The sequence below is a fragment of the Leucopleurus acutus genome (genome assembly GCF_964270905.1).
Source record: "Leucopleurus acutus genome assembly, chromosome: 10".
Lineage (NCBI taxonomy): Eukaryota > Metazoa > Chordata > Mammalia > Artiodactyla > Delphinidae > Leucopleurus > Leucopleurus acutus.
Window position 1 is genome coordinate 37,423,937 of NC_139153.1, and position 25,085 is coordinate 37,449,021.

The following is a 25,085-nucleotide window of genomic DNA, read 5'->3' on the forward strand; positions in this document are numbered from 1 at the left end:
CTAAATCCCAAAGGCTGCTGAAGCAGAAAATGAAGCTGCCACCTCACCCCAGTCCCTCTCTCCTCCACTGCCCAGAGCCAGTGCAAGAAGATCAAATATTCATTGCCTCTCTGGAGCTAAATAATACATCAATGTAATAACAGGCGCAAGGCAGCTAATCACCCCCCTTTCACCTCCCAGCCCAAGCGGGGGCCACAGCAGGGAGGCAGACAGGGACAGGCCAAGCCTTGGGCAGACAGGCATCCACCACACACTGCTGCGCAAGTGGCATGCACCTGGCAGGCAGACACCCAGAGTCCGCCCCAGGTGCCAGGGCAGACCCTATCAGAGAAGAGGAGACCCCTTGCCCCCAACTCCAGGGAATGGGTGGGCAGGCTGGTGGGTAGGACAGGCCAAGGAGCCGGGGGCGTGGGAGCTAGGTTGCAGCCAGCTGTAGTGGGTGCCAAGCAGTCCTTCAACACCCTGGCAGGCGGTGTTTGAAAGGGGAGCTGGGTGGGGGGGAAAAGAAAAGGGGTGCAGGCAGCTGAGGGAGGTTGAAAGAAGGTCAAGGTGCTCCCCTCCTGCCCTGGGGACTGCCTTGGCCTGCTGACCTTGTAGTATGTCCTGTGCCCACAGTAGGGGCACTGAAGAGTGTCTGCCAGGCACTACCAGGCCGGTGGAAGCAGTGCCCCATGGAGGTAATTAAGTGGCAGATGAAGTTAACTGTGTTGGACATGGCCCCTAGGGAGTGAAGGCTGCCTCCCAGTACCCACCCCCTGCCCCCGCCAACACATGTCTCTCAGGGTGACCTTGGCTGTTGAAGATTGGATGGACAGAGAGAGTCTCCTAAAGCAGAAGGTGAAGAGGGACAGTCACTCTCCTCCCAGCCCTGTACCACTGCCACAGGTCATGGACCTCCAGAGTCACATGAGGCTCCACCAGCATGGCCAAGGCTTAGACCCTCTAAGACCACTTGGGATGTTACCAGCAGGTCCCCTCGCACCTGGGGACAGCTCAGGGTTACAAGAGGTCACGAAAGGGGGTAGGCTGAGAGCAGGCAAGCAACCTACTGGCCTGGACCTGGGGTAGGAAGGCTGGCTCTGATGGAAGGGGCAGGGTGCTGATCTCCTGGCTCCCCTCTGCATGCTCTCTGGTTCCTCTTTGACTGATTCATTGATTTATTTATTCTTGGCTGCATCGGGTCTTAGCTGCTGCACGTGGGCTTTCTCTAGTTGTGGCGAGCAGGGGCTGCTCTTCGTTGTGGTGCACAGGTTTCTCATTGCGGTGGCTTCTCTTGTTGCGGAGCATGGGCTCTAGGCACATGGCCTTCAGTAGTTGTGGCTCGTGGGCTCTAGAGCGCAGGCTCAGTAGTTGTGGCGCACGGGCTTAGTTGTTCCGCGGCATGTGGGATCTTCCCGGACCAGGGCTCGAACCCGTGTCCCCTGTATTGGCAGGTGGATTCTTAACCACTGGGCCACCAGGGAAGTCCCCCTGTTCCTCTTCGGAAGGAAGAAAGCAGCTGGCTCTGGGTGGGGCCCCATATTGGGGGACACATTGTTCCTCTCCTTACCTTCCATATCCAGAGCCAATCTCACTTCCTGACGAGCCCACCCAAGTGATGCCTTTCCTGAGCAGCCTCAGCCCCCTCCCATGAGCATCCAGCTGTCTGTGATCTGTGTTTCCAAGGGTACTCCTGCTGCATCTGAAGGGAATCCAGGCAGGGTCTTTGTATCTGCATTGCCAGGGGTAACGTGTGAAGCCACACCTACATGGATCTGCGTGTCTAAGAACAAGTAACTCTGCACGTGGGTAGACGGGTCCCTTCTTCCACCTCTGTGAAGCTTCGCCTGGACACCCACAGTGCGACCCAGCCAGGGAGGAGGCCCCACCCTCTTCCCCCCGCAACACCCCTGCCCCGTACCTGTGCCATCCACCTGGGCATCATTGGCCTCTGCAGGGCCCCGGAATTTCCGTTCTGTCTCCTTCACCTCAGGCACATAGAAGTCTCCCTGCCGTGCCAGTGGGCACATGAAATAGATCTGGTCTTGCTGGTAGATCTCCAGCCGTGGGTGGGCACACAACTTCCGCTCCTTGTGGGAGAGCGCGAAAGGCGGAATGAGCCCCACAGGGCCTCTGACCCACACGTCCCTGAGTGGCCCCAGGAACTGTCCATTATTTATTCCCTCCCAGGGGGCTGGCTCCGCTTCCTGCCCCAATCTCCCGAAGGCACCCACACAGCATCCTAAAGGCAGGACCTCATACTCCAGGGGGCAGTGGTCTGAGGACCTGGGAGTCCTAGGACAGGTGCTAAAAGAACCCAGGAGCCTGGCACTGCTAATCCTGGGACCAAAACGCTATTCCAGAAAGCACTGGTCTCACAGAGCCATGAAGCTTAGCACCCCAGAATACCCTAGGACAGGGACCCCACAGTCTTTGACCCCAGGCACCCAAGCCAAGCCAAGGTCTGACCTGCCAGACTTGCCATCTCAGGATCCCATGGCCCTGACCTCCTCTCTGCCCTGGACAATGCTGACTGACCCACCAATATCAGGAGAGGCAGTGCCCCTGACTCTCAGGCCCCTAGCCCCTGCCCTTGCAGACATGTTACTGACTAACCCTGAATAGGAGCTCCAGGCCAGCTAAACCTCTCTCTTACTCCCATTCCCCTGCTGGTTCAGGTCTATTCCAACCTCCGAGACTGTCAGATGTGGTTGGTTCCCACCCCTTCTCAGACCTGGGTCCTGAGTTTCAGCCAAGGGGGAGGTGGCAGACTCTAGGCTGGAGGAACAGACAAGACAAGTAGGTCTAATACTGGACACTGCCCAACTCCCCAGTGGGCTGAAGTTCCAGCTTATAGGGCCCCACATGTAGACAGGCACTCCACTCCCTTCTGCGTGAACACAGAGCCCAGTGCTCCGTAGCCCCCAGTGTATGTGAAAGGGGCACAGATACATGCCAGAGCTGCCCTGAGACAGACAGACAAACCAGAACAGGGGTCAAGTGCATCTTGCTCCTGAGCCTGCCCTCTTCCCGCAATGGAGCACAATTATCCACTATGATGATTGCAAGGACCCTGCCCTGTCACTGCTCACCCGCCAACCTTCACAACACGGCTATTTATAGCACCCGTCCGGCTCTCACCATGAGCTCTGAAATGAGCCTTCCACTTAGCGGTAATGAGAGACTTACTGCCCGGTGGGGAGAAGCCACTCCAGGACTCCACTTGTCTGCCTGCCTGGCCATGCTTAGGGTTGAGGAACCCCCCTCCAGTTGAAGCAAGTGAAGAGAGAGAAAAATGAGCCCCCAGGAGAGAGAGGGAAGGAAGGTTTATTTTATCCAGCCAGGGCCCTCAGCAGCCGGCTGGAGGCCACATGGGGGTGGATGTCCCGGCCCAAGGTCTAGCTGCAGCTCAGCCTCTGACTCCATGGGTGACCCAGGCAAGGCCTTTCGTCCTAAGACTCTGTGAGCTTGAACAGAGTGGGACACCCTAGCCCTGACACCTCCAGGGGCAGTGAAGGAAAGTCATTATTTTTAATAGTTTGAGTCTGACCTTCTTTGCTAACATGGGTGGCTCTTTTGGCCATCTAATGAGGCCATGCCCCCAGCTCTTCCCATCTCCAAACACATCAATGGCTGCCTCTGCTTTTCCACCTGCCCACACACCCACCCCAGCCCTGGTCTTCAGGAGGAGGGTGAACAAGAAGACAACATCAGGAATGAGTAGCTACCAGGCTCTGGGGCTCCTCTACTGCCAGCACCTGGGGGCGAGCATCTGCCAAACCTGAACCCCACTCAGTGAACTGGTCATGAGGCCAGGGTCAGGGAGGCTCCCTGAAGAAGGTCCAGGTCATTCCCTGATAGCTAGAGGGAAAGGGCTCCCGAACCCAATCAGGGCATGGCCTTCACCAGCATTCCATACTCTGGGCATTCAAAGGGTCCAAAAGGAAGCTGCTGAGAGGTGATCAGCTACCTGGAGGCCCATCTCTCAAGGGCTGAAGACAGTCGGCTTTTGGGGATGCTTCTAGGAATCAGAGCCTGTGTCCACCCAGAAATTCCAGAGACAACCCTCGCCAACACTCAAGCCACCTGCCTAGCTTTCCTTTTGGAAGTAACAGGGATAAGAGGGAGCAGTGCCCTTTCCACCCTCTCCTGGAGGCCAGGCATCAGGGTGGGTAGCACCAAGCAGCCACCCTTGCCAACTGCTCTGCCAGCCCCCTCATTGGCAGGCGGGAGGCAGCTCTCTGTGGCTGCTCTGTGCATCTGCCTCCTCCGGAGAGCCCGGTTCTGAAGTTGCCTGGCTGTGGACAGCCCCGTTGCCATGGAAACTGCATCCTCCATCCTTGCCGTCGCCTTCATCTCAAAGCCATCCGGGAGAACAGAGGAACAGGGGAGACAGAGGAGGGAGAGAAAACTGTGGCCTGGGGCTACCCAGCCCTTCCTTCCCTGCCCAGCCCTCCCTCCTCACAGCATCCCACACAGAGAATGCCAGCTGCCCAAGCCTGTCCCCAGGCCCCTGGAGGGGCAGCCTAATACCCGAGCCCAGCCCAGTCCTACCCAAGCCACCTGGGGGACCCTGGCCCTCCCTACTGGAGAGAGGCATGGAGCTAATTAAAATCTCATTGACGGCTCAGCCCAAATCATTTTAACACATGCTGGATCCTGTCAAAATTCAGACTCAGGGGCAGAGAAGGGGCAGGAAGAAGGCAAAGGCAGAAACTTCCAAACCAGGCCCATAGATAGGGGGAGGGGCTTATAAGTGTCCCTGTAGCCTCTCCTTGAGATCCCTCTCCACGCTCTGCCCACTGACCAAGAATGAGTTCAGTGGGGGGCTGGGGATGGAGGGTGGAGGCAGGACTAGCCATATGCCCTGTCCCTAAGTGATCAGGCAGAGAGAACAAGCCCTTTCCCTCCCAGCCAGGTGCAGTCTCTGAGGGAAGAGAGGATAGCCATGGGCCAGCTCTCAGGTCCTCTCTGCACAGCAGGAGCTGTGGTCCGGGCAGTGTGTTGATGACCTGGTAAATATTGGAAAATCATCGAAGTAAGGCAAGGCCAGCTGCCTCTCCCTCAGCTAGCCTCAGGGAGCCCTTGGAGAACTGACTGTCAAGGACACCAGGCCAATGCCACACTGGGCCGGTACTGCTGGGGAAAGGGGACTGACTGGATGGGCCTGGAGTCTTCCCAGCCCTGGGCACAACCCCTCCCACAGACCAGACAGCCAGACGCTTGAGGAAGCATCACCAGGACAGGGGAACCTGCTCTGGCCACTGAAGCTACGGGCTACCTGATGAGGCCACAAACCAGGGCAACTCATTCGCACACGCAGACTCAAGGGGATCACAAAGCCCTGCTCCAAGGTGGGAGAGACGCAGATGTCTATAATCCTCCCCGCCTAATAGGAAGAAGTCAGCTAATCATGCCAAGGTGCCACTAGGAACTGCTAGAAACTGGATTCCAGAGTTCCAGTCCCTCAGACACACCTCCAAGGATTCCCTCCCCCCTGGGGCTTCCACAAACAGAAACAATAGGTGGACTTGGTACACCACCCATAATGCAGGGATTTCCAGGAGACCTCAGCCACCAGCACTCCCTCCACCACTCCTGCACCAACACCAGGTGCTCACACCGCCCACAGGGGTGCTGGCAGACAAGGGAAGGAGCAGCACACAAAAGGCTGCCATGGTGCCACTGACCTGGCTACCTTGGGAACACACCACACGCTCCCTCCTCACCTCAGGCTGAGCTCATGTTCTGGGTGGGGTGCAGCTCAGGGCTCCTGCAAAGGCACCAGATTGGCATATGCCGAGCCAAGGTTTCCCCACAGGACCCACAGTGCCTCCCCTGGTAGTTCTTACTGAATTAGGAGAGGGGAGGAGGGAAGAAAGAGAGAGGACTTGAACTACTCTCATTTGGTGTTCTGCTCTCAAACCATCAACCTGTGCCCTGGCCTGGGCTAGGGGTGGGGAGAGTGTGGCGTGCAGAAGAGGTCAGGCCCAGCAGGGAAGACAGAGTGGATCCCATTCCCAGGCTGCCCAGAACCTGGGTTTGCTCAGAGCTATGCGGCCTCAAATCCTCAAAAGGACAAGGCAATGGGTGCAGGCCAAGGTCTGGGTCATGCATCTCCTAGATGAGCTCTAGGCCCAGAAAGGGATGAGGTCTGCTCTATCAATCTCCACCCCATCACAGCCCTCTACTTCCTGTCTCACTGAAGTGAGGGGCCCTGGGTCTTCCTGTTCACTCTGAGTGGACCAGTCCTACCTGTCCCTCCACGCCAGGCTGGAGAGCTGGGCAGCCACACAGCCAGCAAACAGCTGTTGCATCCCACCCAAGGTGATGGCATCTCTTCACTGGGTGAAGTGAGGCATGCTCATTTTTAATTTCACAGACACTGACGTGCACCCGCCTGCACATAGCAGTCCCTGCCAAGTGGGGGCTCAGACCCTGGAGGCCCCTTAGGCAGCTGGTCTGCATCGAATGTGCAAAGTGATGGGGGAGGTGCAGCGGGGGCTGCTGCTGGAATGTGGCACATTGTTATTACTCTGCCCAGGAACTTCCGTCAACTTCCCTCTCCCATGCTCCCTCTTATACCCAATGGGCCTTTCAACAGCCTCCGGACCAAAACCTAAGCCTGTCTGTGGGGCAGGAAGTGACAGCAGGAGACAGCTCTGGGGATGCTGCAGTGCTAGCAAGGGAGAGCCTGCAGAAGGGATGGTGAGTACCCTTCTCCCTTGGAGCAGGACAGCCCAAAGCTCTGCAAATGAGAGGCAAAGGAGAAAAGGAATGAGATGGGGTTGCCAGGGACGGGACATAGGGGGAAGGAAGTGGCAGAAAGAGCTCCGGGCAGGAGCCCAGAGCCTTGGCCTAGCTATTGACCCCTCCCTGGGTCTCAATCTCCCCAACTGTAAAATAAAGAGATTGGAATAGATGATCTTAAAATAAGTGAGGAATTGGAAAATATGAACAAAACCCCCATTACTTAAAGACAATTGTACACTTGAAAAACCCAAAAAGAATCAATGGAGAAGCTACCAAAAATATTAAGCTCACAAAATTAACAAAAGCACAGCCCATTTTTCTGTGCACTAATCAGCCAGTTAGAAGATATAATGGAAGAAAGAGATGAAGGCCCTCTTGGGGTCAGGTCTAGCCCAGGGCCGAACTGGGAGCCCACCCCCACCCCAAATGGCAGGGGAGGGGATGGCAGAGAAGCAAGGCTTGGGTGGGAGTCTGGGGAAGACTGCAGAAGGGGGAAGGTGTGAGGGAGAGCAGGGCGCTGTGCCTGGCACCCCAGCCTGCTGTGCCTGCTGCCGCCGCTGCCTGAAGACTTTTCATTTTCACCTCAGAGCCGGCAGCTTGCCATGCAATTTACACCTCTGCTCATATTGCTTCTCACCCAGGCCATGGCTTCCTGGGCAGCCCAAGAGGGGGGCCTCAGCAGCAGTGGAGACCAGCGTGGGCTGGGGCAGAAGCAGGCGAGAGTAGTTCCCTCTAAGCAGGCACAGGGGGCACAGGCCCTTAAGCATCCTAATACCTGGGTGGGCCAGGCAGGTCCTGATCTGCAACCATGCCCAGCCTTTCCCCAGGGTCCAGATAGCCAATACTCAATCCCAGCTCAGCCCTGCTCTGGCCTTCTGAGCCCTTGTGGAGCAAGAGCAGAGGGCTGGGGAGTGTGGGGGTGAGTACCTACACGGGGAGCTCAGGGGCTCAGACCTGGGATCCTAACACTCTCCCTTCCAAATGAAGGGGAGCCACAGCCTCCCAGATGACGCTGCTGCCATGGCAGGCTCCATAGCCCATCCCTCTCCGAGATCCTGCCACTGTCTGCAGCATCTGTGCAGTCAAGGACCTTGAGCCCAGTTCGGCTTATAAGCCAACGAAAATGTTGCTGATTGATTATCCAGCAGCAGGAAGGCTGCTTGGTGCAGATGGAGCCATGAAGTCAAGCACCTGGGAGCCAGAGGAATCAGGAAGTGCCAGAGGGAAGGACAGCTGGGCAAGTGGGGACGGAGAGATGGGGAGAAAGACAGAAGGTAAGGGAGGAGGAGAAGGCCCTGAATTTCTCATCTCTGACTGGTACCTCTACTTGCTGCTCAGGAAAGACCTTCCCTCTGGAGCCTTAGGTTTCCTGTCTGCATAAGCAGACAGACAGCCTCTCCCGATCTGAGGGCTCCACTAAAAGGCAGAGTTTTTCTGCTCTGGAGGGATCTCCCTCCTCGGAATCTCTCCTCCTTCCTTGTTCCTGAAATCCCAAGCTCTCTGGAAAAGAGCAAAAGAATCCTTCCTTGGTAAGGCCCATCTGCCTGGGGAAAAAGGCTCTCTCTGGATTGGTGATGGCCCAAGCCCACAGCACCATCCAGACAAGCCTCAGCCCCCAGGGTCCTGCAGGGCTGCCAAGCTACAATATCTGAGCTGGTATTTCGAGAGTGGTGGCTCCCACGCCCGCCCCAGCAAAGGCTGGCTTTGTGCTTTCATTACTGGGGTAGGGGAGTGGGGAGGGGTGAAGCCTGAGAGGCTGAGGAACAAGTTTCAGGGTCCCAGGCCGGCAGAGGGGAGAGCCTTAGCCTCCTGTGTGGGTCCCCACACCTCAACATCCAGGGGCAACTTCCTAAGGGGAGTCAGGGAAGCCAAGCCTTGGTGTGTGTTTGTGGAATTGGGATGGGGGGGTCTCCTCCTGGCCCGGGGAAATCTGGGAATGGAGAGTCACTGCTACTTTCTGCTAACTTCTGTTACTCTCTTTCAGAGTTGGACTGTGGCCTCTGGCTCTTCCTCTCCATCCCCCAGTGCTCAAGTCCTGTTCCAAAGCCAGCCTGGATGCTGTCACTCATCTGATCACATACCATTAGTGGCTCTCTAAAACCTGCAGGACCCAGCCTCATCTCTTGGGGCCAAATTCTTGCTCCTCCCCTGTACTCCAGCCACAATGGATACACAGGCCATGTCCACGTCAGTGCCTCTGCCTGACCTGCCTTCCTACCTGGAGAACACTACCCATCCTTCAAGGCTCAGCCCAAATTTCCGCACCCCCAAAGGTTGCTTTGCCTTTCCCAGTGAATCCATCTCTCCCCTCCCCACCCCACTCCCCCTAGGCTAAGCCCTGTGGCTGGGAGAGATGGTGGGAGGAAAGAGTTCTGGGGGCTTATCATTCAGCCCCAGGTCCTGGTGCTACTGAGCACACCGTCCTCCCTGAACTGGGGCAGGCCAATTAGCAGGTCGCAGCCCTGGCAGGTAAGCTAGCCCTGGAGCCATCTCCACCTCACTGAGGGTAAGGACATGAGGACCAATAAGGCACCTGCAGCAGCTGCTTCCTGTGCCCAGAACAGCTGCCAAGGTAACCCTTAATGAGTCCCTGCTGGGCAAATGGGCAGCCAGGCTCTTCCTGCCTTTTGCTTCTGGCTCCCCCAGCAGGCTCCCAAATCGACAGCCTCAGCCCATGACTCTGCCCACCAGGGCTGGAGACAGAGGGTCAAGCGGGTGTTAGGCCACAGTGCTGCTATTATCCCAGGCCCACTCTGGGTACCACTCCCAGTGCATCCCAAGCTCATGACAGTCCTCAGCCTCTTGGGCCCAGCCCCAATCATGGACAGAGCAGAGTGGCAAAAGGCATGTAGCCATCAGTGATTCTCTGCCCAGGGGATCCAGTCTGGACTTGGCCACTGCTTCAACTCCTGACCTTGGGTAACCTCCCCTCCCTAGGTCTCACTGTTGTTACTGGTAAAACAATGGGGATGCTGGCTTTGATTAGGACCCTATGCCTGCCTCCTAGCTCATTCCTCCATGCCCCAAACAATGCCACACAAAAGAGGGCCCAGTAAATAAGTGCAGAGTAAGTGACTGAGCTGAGATACCAGGAAGGCCTTCCTTATTAAAAATAAAGCTCGGGAACTCTCCCAAATTAGCTCAGCAAAGGTGATGGGCAGGGAAAGAGACGACCCCAAATTTCATATTCTATGGGGGCTTCCTTACCTGGATTCCCACTGCCAGGACCATCCTGCTCCCTACTGGTGTTTTGGCCTCAGTGTGGACTCAAACCACCCCCATCACTGACTCCCTCAAAGTCACCCAGACAGTCTGAGGGAAAACAAACATAGGAGATTGTGAGCCACTGGGCAGGACCCAGACTCTGACCATGCTGCTGGGAGCTTCCTCCCTGCTCACGCTCAACAGGATGACCCACTTCTGTAGCCACCCTGCTGAGGCAGCTGAGTCCCCCGCTCCTTAGTTTCCAGCTGGCTGTCCCTTGACACTGCCAGCCTATCACCCACCACTCAGGAATTCAGTCACATCCACTCCAGGGAAATCTCCACCGTGACACTCCCCAGGGCTTCCTCCAGGTCCAGCTTCCAGCTCCCCCAGAAAGTGCCTCTTCTGGGAACCCCTCCTGCCCCTGCCTGCACAAGGGATGAGCCCTGGCACCTCCCAGCTCCACTCACACTGCAACTGCCACGGCGTCCTCAGGATCTAGAACAGACATGCAGTTGGCCAGGGGTGGAAGAGGCATCTGCCCAATGGTGTCCCCCTCTTAGGACAGAGGTTTTCAAACCAGTTAAGTCTCAAACATCCTCCTCCAAACAAAAGCTCAGGAGGTCATCTGATGTGTAAAACCCAGAGGCAGAGCTACTCCAGCTGAGGCAAGTAAAGGTCTGAGTGCAGCCCCCTATCACTGGCTGCCAGCCACAGGGGTACCTTAGCACAGCCCCTAGGCTCTGGCCCCCAGAGCAGTCTGAGAACTAAGGTCTGGGGTCCCTGCTCACAGCTGTCCCTGGTAGAACAGCCCCATCAACCCAGCTATCCCAGAACTCTACCACCAAGGTTCCCCCACTGGCTCACTATACCTGCTCTGCCTACCACACATCTCCAATTCTATGGAGAAAGAGCCACTATCTGACCTCCAGGGCCTGCCTGCATTTACCCAGCCAACCAGCCTCCACACAGACAATGCCCTCCCTAAACTCAGGAGATGCCCAAACATCACAAGGAGACCTCCCTTGAAAACCTGGGGAAAGCAGAGACCCTGGGGAAGGGGGTTTATGGAAAAGATCATAGATCCTGTTGAAAGGAAGTCAGGCACGGGGGTCTTGGCTGGCCAGTCTAACACTCTTAGTGATCTCCTCACCAACTGCAGATATGAGCCAAGTACCGAGCTCAGGGAACTCACACACAATCCCATACGTGGGACCCCAGGCCTCGCACTCATCTCTGGTCTGCTCCATGTGCCTCAAGCCTTCCCTGGACGCTCATTAAGACTGGTCTCACCTTGTGGTGAATTTTGAGGCCTTTGCCTATTGTTCTGGGTTGATATCTGGTCCCCACCTCCTCTGTGGCATTGCAATTTCAAGGAAGCTCAGTTCCCTCCTTCAGCTGCCAGAAGAACCCCCTTCCTGGGGATCAGGGAGTGGTCTCCTCTTGCCCTGGAGGCTAACTCCTTGGACCCTGGTGGAGCAGCCTGACAAAGCTGGGGCATCTTCCACATAGACAAATAGTCACACAGAACCCAGGGACCCCTCACACACATGCTGTCCCAAAGTGCCTGGCCTGGGGCCCCCAGTGGTTTACGTGGAGAAAGGCAGACTTCCAGCCCCTAGAGCTTGCCAGGCTGCCAAGCTGGGGAAGCCCGGCCAGAGAGCCAGGGGCTGCCACACAGACCACAAAGCTGGGATCCAGCCATCCTTCCAGAATCCCCACAAGAGCCCTGACAAATGCTTGTCTTTGGGTTCCTCACAGAGAACCCCCAGGACCTTGCTGTCCCATGAGACCAATCCTGTCCCAGGCTCAGACATCTGCCACTGCCGGAACAGCAGCTGCTCTCCACCTCCCTCATCCAAAGCTCTGAGATCATTCACCTCCACCCCTCGCCCCAGCCTCTGGGGAAGCAGGTGAGCCTGCCAAGCCCTCCCTCCCCTCCTCTTGGCTACTGCCGCCCTCACCACTCCTGAAATAGAAAGCCGACCGGCTGCTGTCACTGCATCTGAAGCAACTCCACAGCAGACCCAGCCTCAGATCCAGAGAGAAGCCAGTGGGGTGGAGAAAAAAGACACGCGCACATGTACGTAACATGTACATACACGCACGCACACATGGTTAAAGGCAGCCAGCTGTCAGGGTTGGGACAGTCAGAAGCGCTCAGAGTCTCATTAGCAGCCTCTTTTCTCTGGTCTCAGGGCAGTGGGGAAGAGGGCAGGTGTAAGAGCAAGCCTTACATTCTCTTCTCTCTGTCACCTAGGCCAAGAGAGGCACAGGGCCACCCCCTGTCCACTGCAGGCTGAGACCAACAAAGAGAACCGGCCCCTTCCTCGTCTTTCACCTGGGTTTGTTCCTCACCCCCAAAACCAGCAGAGCACCTGGGCCGTGCCTCCACTGAGGGCAGCCCGGCATCTGTCTCACTCTCCCAGCTGGTGGTCAGGCCCACACAGCACGCCTCGCAGACATCCCTGAGAAGCCCCTTGCATTGCCCCGCATCTGTCAGGCTTCCTCATCACAGGCAGGAGAGAGGATGGTACGCCCCCTGCTGCAGCCCCAACCCCAAGAAAATCAAGCCCAGAGCACAGCTGACAGGCTCCCACGGGAGGAGGAGGTAGGAGGAAGGGCTTTCATCAAAGAGGTGACGTCAAAACCAGGCAACTTGTGAAGCTGTCAGGGGCCAGGAAATTTGGACAAAGGTGTCTAAAAATAAACCCCTGAAGCCAAGAAAAGGCTGTGGTGGCTGAGTTGCTCGCCACCACACCACATGTCCTGTTCTGAGGTCTGGAACCCAGAAAGTCTCTTCCCAGGGGTGCTCCTCCAGACTGGCCCTTGAAGCTGAGGATGACACAGACAAGACCAGAGACACCTTCCTTGGGTGAAATGCTGAGCAGGCCTTAGGCACTGATGTCTCTCTTCCTGCCCTCAACACCAGCCAGCTCCCCCACCTCCTGCCTCACCCTGCCCCTCAGCCTCCGGCCCGACCCCACGCCCAGCACCCTTCTGGCTGCCAACCTCCATCTCACAAAGGAAATCCTCCTCCATCCTCCCCATGCCCCTTCCCTACCACAGCAGCCCTCCTGTTTCTTCTTCCTGTCTCTGCCCACGAAGGCCACAGCTGGTGACCCAGGGCCCCATTTATTCATTCCCAAGCCCTGATACCAGACACTTAACCAGGTCGTGTCTGAACTCCCATTTCCATCACCAAGGCCCTGTCCCTTTTCCCAAGCTGCTCTGGAGAACAAGCCACCAGGTTCTTCCAAAACCGTCAAGTTCACATTCTTGCTAACTTTTTTCTCCTGTTCCCTGATCCCAGCCACACTGGCCATGCCCTCTGTACACTTTGCTGCCTCAGCCACCCTCCAGGGCAAATACTGTCAATAGGCTCACGTCACCAAACATATTCACCAGCCCAATCCTCTCTGAACTCCAGACTACACACATCACTGTGGACTCCACACCCCATCTAAGACGTCCCTCAGGCAGATTCCCTGACACAGCCCACAGAGCTGGCCCCCCAAACCAGTTCCTCCCTCCGCCCTGCATACCTCAGTAGAAAGCACCACTACACGCTCACCCACCTGCCCTGCCCAGAGGGGACTGCAACTTGTGACTCCTCCCACTCCTTCCTCTTCCCATCATCCAACACATCCACAAATCCATCAGTTCTACCTCCAAAACAAATTGTCAGTCTCCACCCTTGTCTGCGTCTCTACAGCTACTGCCCCAGCCCAAGATGCCGCCATGCACGGCAGGATTCATAACAGCTTCAAAGCACCTCCACCCGGCCCCCATGAGCCATGGTCCAGCCCTACCCTTCCCAACGACAGCAGAGCCCATCTTGCAAAGGCGCAGCTCGGATCCTGGCTGGAACTCTGCAGTGACTTCCCACTGCCTTTAGATCAAACCCACGCTCCTCACCCTAGCTCTGCCTAGAACATTCTTACCGCCCCTCCAAGGGCTCTTCTAGGATTTTGCCTGAGAAGTTACCTCCTCCGAGAAGCTGTCCCTGACCACTCTGTGCACTTGGTTCCCTGCCTTTTCTCACCCTGTACTTTCCTAGCATGTATCCCGTTTTTGTTTGACGTTATTACCTATCTCCACACCTCACTGTAAATGCCTATTTCATGCACCAGTATGTCACACCACATCCAGCATAGCACCTAGCACAGACACTCAATAAATACAAGTTGAACAGATGAATAAACGATCACTTCCAAGCCCAAATTGGGATCATTTCCCTAGCACCCAAGTCTACAAAATGTTTTAGAGGAGGAGTAATTTACAACAGGGAAAGTTTGTCTCAGGGCCCTTGCTCTGCAGGGCCCAGCAGGATAGGGACAGGGTGGGTCTGGAGTGGGGGCTGAGCACTAAGGATGTCTTTGTTCCAAGTCAGAGCTTAAATGACAAGACTGGGTTTCTGAACAAACTACCCGTACTCCTGGGAGATGCTTGGGGCCCAAGAGGTCTCGGGTGTATGGAAGAAATGCCAGCAGCCTCTGCCCATCTTCCTAGCTCCACAGGCACCTGCTCCACGAGGTGCTGCCCTCCCCAAACAGCCTCTTCCTCCCAGGCTAGGCAGGCCTCCCCAGCACCCACTCAAAGGACTGGCTGCCCCCTGACACACACACCAGACTTGTGTCTCACCTTGATGTAGGCGTCCAGGGCAGGATGGACACGGCGGGTAGCCAGCCAGATGGACAGGGGTGTGGTGTAGGGGAAGGTGGCCATAACCACATGGCTAGGTGCCGGGAAAGAGAACACCTTGAAGCCAAATTTCTGATAGAGTCGGATGAGCTCACGGGAGGGTGACTCCTCACCTTCACTCAGAATGCTGCCCACCGCACAGCGGCACTTCTCAGAGGGCACCTGGGGAAGCAGAGCAGGGTGTCAGGGCTGGGCAAAGGAAGGAGGCCCACAGACCTCCTGCTTCCTGGCTTCTGTGCCAGCTTGGGCCTGGCAGAACCACTAGCTCCAACAAGCCACGCAGCCCCAGACACCATAATGGAGATGACAATTTCCTGCTGAAACCCGGCCTGTGGCATCCCGCTGCAGGACTCTCCATCCCTCCATTGCACAGGGCAGGCTCCTGCCAGCTGTGGAGGGGCCACAGAAGGGCTGGTCAGGAAGCAGAACTGAACTCTGGGTTGCTGATCAAACTGTGGGAGATCCTCTTCCCCAGGCTCTTAGGCAGGGCCAGCCATCATCACCAGGGCCTCAATATCTCCTCTCCAACCCACACCCTATCCTAAACCCTGCCCCACTTCCCAAGCCCCTTCTTAGCTGAGACTGCTGGTTCCCCCTAAGTCTCCCTGGACCCCTAGTACCTACACTTCACTTCACTCTGCTCCCCTCCCTCCCCTGGCTCCCACAAACCCCACCCAGGTAAGGGCTCCTACGTGAGTCTCCAACACTTCCTAGGCCTAACTCCAGGCCTGAAAGGGCCAGCACTTGCTTTTCCTTCTGGTATCAGGGGTCCCAGTTTGTCTCACCTCCTGACACCTGAATCTGTACCAGTCCCCAGGGGTATCTCTTCCTAAATCCAAGAGACTTACCACAGACCTTTTGCTCTCTATCCCAGGTTTTCCTCAATCTGAAGGCCCTACTCAGGGGCCACTGACCCCTAAATTTAAACTCCTTCTACCTCCACTTGCTCTTCTCCTCAGCCTCCTTTCCCAGTACCGTGAAGTCATTCTTACCTGTCTCTGCCCTCCCATTGGCCCCTTCCAAGTCCTGTCAACAATCCCCCAGGGGTGTCTCAGGCCTGCTCTGCCTTCCTACCCTGGCCAATGCAGAGTCTCACTTTGCCTGAAACTTGGGCACTGACTCCCACCTCTGCGTAGTCCCTGGGGGTCACCTCCCACTCTCTGCAGCCCTGGTCCCCTTGAATCCTATGTCATTAAGCATAACTCAGGGCTCTCGTGGCAGGCAATATGGTGCAATGGTCAGGACCACAACTCTGAAGAGAGGCAGGTCTGGGTGTGAATCTTGAGTCCTGTGCTCTGGATGAGTCCCTTGGTTTCCTGAAGCCCCAGTTCCTCGATACCAACTTACAGAATTGTGAGATACTTCACATGAGGACTGAGCATGGTTCAGCAAGTGCTCCATACTTGTTGTCAGTTATTAGTAGCTATGACACCGGCCAAACACGTAACCATTGGCCCAGGATGCCCATCTACCCAAAACTCTGAACATGTAGCTCCTCCCTGCCCATCCTTCAGGTCCAAACACCCTCTTGGAGAGCCTCTCAGGGTGGCTCAATGGCAACCCCCACAGACTCCAATACTGTGCTGTAAACTCTTACCCAGATCAAGTCAACCTTGCAGCTCAGTCAGTTCTCTCAACCTCACGCTCCTCCCACCCCACCCAGAGGCGCTGGAGAGCACTGCAGTACCACCTCTTGTCTCTAGATGGTGCCACTGCACCATTCACACCCAAGACTTGAGGATGGCCAGAAAGGCAGGTGGCTCTGGCAGGCCGCCTGCTGACAGACCAAAGGACAGTGTCTGCGGCAAAGCCCATCTTCATGTTCCTAACTAACCCTAGCGACCTATGCTATACAAAAGAAACATCCAATACAGGTTAAACAGAGAAATGGATGGAAGGTCAATTGGTAATCTCCTCTCCAACACCTGGCCTGCCTGGGTTTGGGTCCCAGGGTCTTGATCACCTCAGCAGCCCTCACGGACCTTCCAGCTCCACATCCTTCTCAGTCCCCCAAAGGCACCAGAACACCTGTGATCATCCTGCTTAGAACCTCTCAATGGATCCCAATTGACCTCTATGATGAAACTTCCGAGGCCAGCATGCAAGGCTGTCTCAGGGTGGCCAACACAACACACTGCCTGGATTTGTCCACACACTGACCTAGCACTCCTTTTCTGCATCCCTAGGCCTGAGTAGGGGCCAAGACCCAGGTGGGCAGGTGCCCACTAATCATGTGAGTGGCAGAGGGAGAGACAAATCCGGGCTCTGGCCAGCCAGCCTTACCAGCCTCCTCTCCCACCACACCCCCACACAGAACTATTTGCAGCTCCCCAAACATGCCACATCCTCCCATGCTTCCTCCCTTTGCGTAGGCTACTTCCTCTGCCTGAAATGTCCTCGTAACCCTACTGCAGAGTTCTTTCTGCCTGGGAAACTCAACCATCCTTCAAAACTCAGCTCAACCTTCCTCCTGAAAGCCTCTGTTGCTCCTCACTAAGCAGCTCCTCCTCTCTGATCCCAAAATGCCCACCAGAGGGAGCAGGTCTTCTGCTGCACTGTAACTGGTGGCCTCTCCTCCCCACCACTCCGGGGCTCTAGGCAGAAAGGTCCAGGATCCTGTGCACAGAAGTTCTTCAGCGATAGTACAGGCATGCATGCATAAACCTGCTCGCACAGGCTCTGCATCATGAGCAAACCTCCTCTCCCTCTCCCTTGAAAAAGGAGGAACTCTTGTCATGGGGGAGGGAAGCAGCTAATAAGGAGACAGGGCTCCTGAGATCTTGGGCACAGGGACTCCCTTCCTGTCTGAGCAACTTTTCAATTCCACAAGTGAGAACACTTCCTGCCCCTTCCCCTGTCCAAGTGGCTAAGGGGCAGACTCGGAGGTTACCCAGCAAGCCCACCACCTGCTAAGCAGCCCCATACCAAGCGGGAGCTGGGAGACATCTGAACCAGGCACCAGCAAGGAGGAGATGGGGCAGGGCCTAAGACAGGCTGGGGAGTGGCAAGGCTGGTCTCAGAGCAGGGGAAGGCTTTCCTGGGCTCCCAGGAGAGCCCAGGCCTACCTCCAGGGGAATGGCCCACTGAGATGGTCAAGGGCCCAGAAAGCAGGAGTGTCTTGATGGCTAGAAACCCCACCCACCTTGGTTCAATACAATGTCTTTATTTGGGCCTGATCTTCGAAGGGCAGGCTGGGCCTTCCAGTTCTGTCTTCTCCCTTTCTTCCCTGTATCAGTCATTTCTCTGGGTACCTATGACTAGAACAAGAGCTGGACCAGAACTAGCACCAGCAAGGAACCATACCAGGGAGACAGGGCAGTGGCCAGACCCACCACCAATTTCAGTAAGGCAGGCCCATCCAGAATCTGCCCTCAGAGCAAAAGTGCTAGGAAGGAGATACCAGAGTTATCTCCTTCAGGCTGTGAGGCCTCTTGAGTCCTAGCATTCTAAGAAGAGCACAGTCTGCTTGGAACCGACAGCTTCCCGGTACAAGCTGGCCCTACTGCCCCTTCTGGAGAGGCCTTGCAGTACCTTGCTGACCCTGCTGTGTGAGGCCATAGCGAAGAGAGGGTCTCTGCCTGGCCAAGACCTCACTGAATCTGGAAACTGGACAAGATCAATAAATTCCAGGATCCAGGAAGAAAAAAATGGTGTCAGCTAGCCCAGACCAAACCCAGCCTTTGGGTTCACTAGAAATGGGCCACCCCAGGTCCATAACCTGCATAATCTGACTGGGACAGCTGCACTGTCTGCCAATCCCAGACCCAGAGGGATACCTTGACTCCTCCCTGGCCAGACTACCCAGCCCACCTTTCCACAGGGGCCCACAGTTAACCTGCTGTGAGCAGAAACCTAGATTCCATCTAGCAGAAAATCATCACAGGGTACCTGGGGTAGGTGATGGCCTGGGCCTCCAGGAAGCATCAGCTCAGCTCACATTCCCATTGCCCTTGTTGAGGGCTCAATCCTGGGAAATCTTACTCCCTCACCCCACCCCTTCCCAGGCTCCATGTGACCTCAGTGCCTCCAGGGAGAGCAGGGGGCACCATCCCCACATATACTGAAGGGGAAGTACGGCACAGGCCTACGTCAGAAAACTCTTACTGGCCTCAGCCCCTGCAGACGTGGTGACCGTAAACCAATTCTCAGTGGACTAGGGGGAAAAAGAAACTTCAGTGTGGTCTAGTTCACTAAAGGCAGTACCCAACCGCCACCAGTCCCCTCCCCAAACTCCTCCATGCCTGGAGGCAGCACTCCCTCCTAGGCCTTCCCCAGGTGAGCTGAACAGGCTGCCATGCCCCACCGGCCTCAGCCAAGCTCCCCACAAGGGCAGGCAAGCAGGCAGGTTACTTAAGCCCCAAACACAGCAGCGGAGGCGGTGGCAGCAGAGGGTGGGGCAGGAGGAGGAGGGCCAGGCTGGCAGACAGGACAGGCCCATGGGCACAGGAACAGCAGCCCAGCCATTAGGGCCTGTTAACAGGCCAGAACTGGTTAGGATCAAATAAGGTGCTCAGGGTCCTCTCCACCTCCTTCCCAACACCCAAGGCTCCCAGAGGAACTAGTCCCAGGAGGGGAGGCAAAAGTCACTGTCCAAGCAGGAGAGAGAGGGCAGAACTATACAAAGGCAGGACAGAACTGGATCTGTGTGTGTGTGTCTGTGCGTGTGCTGAGGGGGCGGGTGGAGAGGTGGGGACAGATCCTTGATTGACTCTGGAATCACCCCCTTCCCTTGGCACTTAGAAGAGGAAATGACGAGACTTCCCTGGTGGTCCAGTGGTTAAGACCCAGCACTCCCAATGCAGGGGGCCAGGGTTCAATCCCTGGTCAGGGAACTAGATCCCGAATGCTGAGACTGGGAGCCTGTGTGCCACAACTAAGACCCGGTGTAGCCAAACAAACAAACAAATATATAAAAAAAAAAATCATTGACAAAAAAAAAAAAGAGGAAATGGCCACACTCCATGAATGTGGCATCCTGGAGAGGAGAGGGACACCTATGAGCCACTGCCAGAGTCTGTCAACTTCTTGCCACATGCTCCTTCCTTCCTTCCCCCCACCTCCACCAAGGCCCTCAGGGATGAAGAACGGAATCCCTCTTCCTGCACCACAAGAACCACTCGCCCAGATCTTACAGGCTTATCCCATGAGAACTCCAAAATATAGGGCTGGGTGGCCAACTGACATACAGACATACATATGTATCTCCAGGATATATGCTCAAGCAGCATCTCATATGAAATGGTCCACTGCAATCGCCACAATCTTGCCTTGTTGGTACCCTTCTCTGTGTCACTTCCTGAGCCCAGAGACAGACCAGGGGAGCCTCACCAGGCCTTTCTCAGGAACCAGCCTCCTTCTGTCCAGCTAAGGCCAGCTAAGGCCTGGACGGGGTGTGGCTGGGGAGCTGTCAGTCTATATCTCACGGGGGTGGGCGGCACCCAGAGCACATGGCCACCTCTCACCTGGTCACTCACTGCCCCACTCACAGAACCTGAAATAGCCTCACTTCCTCCCACACTCAGAGAAGCAGGTTCTGGCTCCTGTTGTGTTGTGCTGTGCTGGGGAGGGTGGAATGGGGATGGGACACTCCACAGCTCAGCCTACATCCTGTCCCTTCCTTCTGTGAACCATATTATGCAGGGCCCCATGCTGGACACTGCTGTAGGAGGCAGCTGGGGAGCAGAAAGCTTGGCTTCTTGGCCTTCCCCAGGACTGGATGAGGCCTGTCCTTCAGGCTTCCCTGACACCCCCCACCCCCACTGAGATGGCCTGAGGGCTGGGCCCCTTGGTCCCCACTGTGCAGCAGTGCCCAGGACAGAGTGGCACAGACAGGGTGCTCAAATATTTGCTAAATGAAAATAAAAAAGCATGAGTAAACTCAGATAGTACCACAACTCCTGCTAACTGCTCCTTAGTCTCCTCCTCTATAATATCAGCAGTGTGGACCCAGAGGCTTCAGTTCCTTATGGACCAGATAGTCTGTGATAGCCATGAGCACCTGAAGCCTGGGGGTCCAGGGTTCCCTGAACCTTTTAGGATCTCTGCCAGGCAGGTGAGCCATTGCAGGTGCCAGGGTGTGACCCAGCTCTGAATAGGGACACAAGTTTCTTCCAGAGTGACCAAGGACTGGGATGGACAGGATCAGAGGGGCCACTTTTAGACATATATATTCATTCTCTGTGCCAACCAGATGGTCACAGCCAGGCCTAGGGTCTAAGCCTGGGTTATGAGTGCCCAGCCTAACAACCCCTCATCACACCTAAGTAGCATGAGTGTTTTTTCCACCCATTTTTTGTTGTTGTTACAACAACTTCTTGAGGGCAAGGTACTGGGGTGAATGGCTCACCTATGTCACTTAATTTAACCCTTGACAGCCTACCTATAAGCAGTAGTTTTAACATTACTCTGCAGATGAGGAAATGGAGGCTCAGAGAGGGTATGTGGTATGCCCAATACCACACAGCAGGACAGTGGTGAGACAGAATCAAAACCCAGGACTGCTAAACTTGAGTCTGTCCTCTCAGGCCATGGGCCCCCAGACTGGTATCAAAGTCGGGCTGTGCCCAGCCAACCCTGGAAACCCAAGTCCCACCACCTCAGACAGTCCACCACACCTCCAGGAGAGTTGTACAGTGGGCTGCTTGGAGGTGGCTGGGTCAGGAGGCCATAGGGAGACTGTCCCATGCCAGGATTCTTCTATCTCACTTTTCCCTGAACCAGCCTCCAGCAATGACCCAAAGGTACCGTGCTGCCTTGGCCCTTTCCCATTCTGGAATTAGCACCTCCAACTCAAGAGGCAATGTACTGCTTCTGGAACAGGACATACCGGTGAGGAAAGAGGCAGCTGCAAGGACCCTCATCCCTCCCACTGAGGTCTTGCAGAGGGTTCCAACTGGGTCAGATGTGGAAGGAGGGGCAGGGTCCAGGGGAGGGTAGAGGAGGGAAGGGGACTTACACAAGAGACCTCTGCAAGGGTGGGGGCCTGGCATCTGGTCTAGGAGCTTCCCATAGCCCAATGCCTGCCCCATCACACTTGGGCCCCAGTGTTCTTGACTGTCACTTAGTGCCATCTCCGAGCCATGTGACCTCAAAACCTCAATGTCTACTCATCCCTCAACCAGGCCATATCACCTCTCACCCAGACCCAGCCCAATCTCCTCGATGGCCCCCTGCCTCGTCTCCTTCCCTCCTCCACCTGCCATCCACTTAGTTTCCTAAATCAAAGGTGGCAAATTGTGCTGTACCTTTCCTCCCAACCTACTGTACCTCCCACCACCTGGCCCAGCAAACCCTTCTACATCTTTCTCTGCCCACCACGTGTTCACTTGCCACACTTCCTCTGTCAGCCGACATCTGCAGGCCTGCACTTTGCAGTTCCCTTAGCCAGGAGGCCCTTTCCAGTAGAGCAAAATTCTACTCATGACAGAAGACCTCCTCTCTGAGCCTCCCTGGCAGACTTGAGGCAAACCCACAGCTCACTCAAAGTTCTGTGAGCACTGAACACAGTGTCTTGCTGGAGATGCATCTGTATAGGGCTGACTTGCCAACCACACAAAGCCTCCTGAGGGCAGGGCCACGTCTGTTCAATCTCCAGAGTGCAGGTGTCAAGCAGAACCTGGCACAGAGAGGGAGTCAGCACACCCTTGTTTTGACTGAGTACCCCATTGAGGCCTGTTCAGCACATGGTATGGAGGCTACAGGCCTTGCCCACTTGAGCTCTCCAGGCAAGAAAACCAGAGCTGGGGATTCTCAATGCCTGGTGTGCCAAGGCTCAGAGCTGGAGGCTGAAGAACCCTTGGCAGAGCTGCCAGCCCAATGCAGCTGTGGGCAGCACCACCTCATGGCATGGCAGGAGGCCATATTGGTGAGTCCTGATTCACCACAGGCTGTAAATACAGCCATATGCCTACAGGGTGTCACTGATGTCAGGTTAGTCTCTGACCCCAGCATCTTGGACATTCTGGACAGCTCACCTGGCTCCACCTGCCCCCAAAGCACTCTCCCAACCAGGCAGCTTGATGTCCAAAGAAATGCCTTATCCCTGGGCCAGGGGCCACCATAATGGCTGGAAGATTCCACCTTCTTTCAGCACAAGAGCTGAAAGAGGGAAGGCAAAGAAACATGATATGACCTCAAAGAGAGGGCAGCATCTGAAATGGCCTGGTCTTAGAGTGCTGGCTTCAAATGGGGCTGAGGGAGGGAGAGAAGAGGAGGCAACAGACCAACGCCCCCTCAGAGGCTAGGGACTCACAGTGGTGTGGCCCCCTGCACTCAGAAGTCCATGGGCAGAGACAAGCCAGGAAAATTAGATCGTGACAAGTAGAAAGCCAGCATATAGATGTCTGGAGCAGAAGTCCAGATTAAATCTGGAAGGAGCTTCAAGCTCAGAGAGGAGGTGGTGTGCATAGCCAGCTCAACGATTTTCCCACCCCTCCCCAGAAACCAGAACACCCCTTGCCCAAGTAGCCCTGCCCCATGTCTGTCCATGGGGTAGAACCCCAGCCAGGGCCCAGGAGGCTCCTTACCATGCGGGGGTTGTCATAGTAGACAGCAATGGAGCGGAGCTTGGGGGAGACACTGCAGCTCTCTGTGAAAAGCCGCCCAGTCTCACCATAGGGCCCCACGTGGAACTTGTAGGCCATGGTGACGTTGCGGATGGGGGGTGAGCCAGCACTCACTGCCACCCCGGCCAGCAGCCCTGAGTACCCAGCAAAGGCCAGCAGCGTCAGCAGCAGCAGCAGAGTGAGGCCCCCAATCAGGCCCAGGAGTAGCAGGTCCGACATGGCTCTGTGCCCCCCAGGCCGCACCCCAAGGCAGCTGCAAAGGAGACAGAAGGAAGAGGTGGCTGGTAGCCTGTCTGACCAATGTGCCCACCTTCCCGCCAGCCAGTTCTGGCCCAACCTCAGCCCTGCCTTGGGTGCTCTGATGTGGGAGAGGCAGGAGCCAGAGGTGTTTACACACAGAGTGACCTAGAAGGGAGTTACAAAGGATGACTGAAGCTACAAGCCTCTTTATTTCTTAATCACAACTGTTGAGGTTCTCAGAGCAGCTCTGTCAGCTGGCAGCCTTGGTCACACCTGGGGTAGCTGAGTCATAGAGGGGCACAGGAGTGAGTCAGCCAGGGACATACTCCTGGCCCTGACCAGCCACCCCAGCTGGGCCAGACGTCAGCCAGCCTGCCTTTTCCCCACATTGCCTCTTCCTTATTCCTTACCACAACTGAGCCACACTGCCTGCCCAGACTCCCCAAGCCACATGGGCCACTGCCAGAGGGAGGACAGGCAAGCACAGGGCCCAAACACGTATTTAAAAACAGGGAAACCATAAGGAACAAAACGTCAGGGGGAAAAATGTGCCACAGGAAGGGACTCTTGTAGGAAGCTCTCCTCTGCTAAGCACATCTGGCCCGTGAAATACCGCTTTCCAACAAGCTCACCCACCCAGAACCAAAGGAGAGACGAGGTTAAAATAGCCTGAGCAGGCAGAACAAAGTCTAGCACTATGCTTCCCAGACTTGAGCGGAGCTACCGGTGCTAACAAGTTTCATCTCACTTTCCCAGTCCATAGATTAGAAACAGCAAGGAAGAGGAGGAGGAAAGACTGCTAGAAGTGGAGACACAACAGGTAGCTGTGAAAGTTACCCACGGCTGGAGCATTTCATCCTATGGTGGAGGGGTGCTAGCCTGGCAGGAGCCACACCTGGGGTCCACTTGCTGCCCTGTCCCTCCCCCTTCCTTCCCTTCTCCCCAACATCTCCAGATGTTTGGAATTCAGTTTTTGTGGTTCTGATCTCCCCACCTGACCTCCTGTACTAGGTAGTTTACAGGAAGCCATCCTGGGGTAGGTATGCTGGGGCAGGGCAGGGGTGTCTTTTTTCCTTTTTGTGTATGTCATTTGTCTGACAATTCTCCCTCTTCCTCAATGGCCTTTCCCTGTTTCCCGTATTTGCTATTTGCATGGTACAAGCAATAAAGATACTTGTTTCAGGGGAGAAAAAAATAAAAAGCAGACAAGCTATCAAAGAGCAGGCCTAGCGACACAACACATAGGTTGGTGTATGAGCCATTCAAGACAGACTGCCCGGAACTCCATGAAACTTGGGGCCAGAAAACTAACCCTCTTACACAGAGGGCTTGACCTGCGTCACCCAGGGGGGGAAAAAAATCACACCACAGAGAAGACTATTTAAAGAGGAATGGAAGCATCTGACCCATTGGAAGAACATTCTCACCCCAAGTACTTAAAATTTTAAAAGCTTTAGGAGCTGAAAATCAACATGTTGACCCTATGGAAAACAGCTGTATGGAATAATTTGTTCCCTGTGGGTTCTGGGTATCAAAATTTTTTGCTGAAAAACTGTCTTTGGAGTCAATGTGCACACAGTGTTTGTCTCACAAAAAACGCAAAGTAAACTTCTAAACCTTTGGCATCATGACCTTGAGGTG

The 25,085-nt window shown here is 55.6% G+C and overlaps 1 protein-coding gene across 2 annotated transcripts in view; it reads right to left on the reverse strand.

Annotated features, from left to right (window-relative positions):
- The window catches only part of TEX264 (testis expressed 264, ER-phagy receptor), a 29,226-nt gene that overhangs the window by 2,344 nt on the left and 1,797 nt on the right, over positions 1–25,085 (reverse strand). The window contains exons 3-5 of one of the 2 annotated variants that reach the window (XM_082847336.1): positions 23,166–23,457; positions 14,581–14,802; positions 1,901–2,069 (exon numbers count right to left, since the gene is read on the reverse strand). In XM_082847336.1, the coding sequence (XP_082703462.1) occupies positions 1,901–2,069; positions 14,581–14,802; positions 23,166–23,423 (649 nt within the window). In that variant the 5' untranslated portion in view covers positions 23,424–23,457. The remainder of the gene's footprint in view (positions 1–1,900; positions 2,070–14,580; positions 14,803–23,165; positions 23,458–25,085) is intronic. The other variant, XM_082847337.1, reaches the window with a different exon arrangement.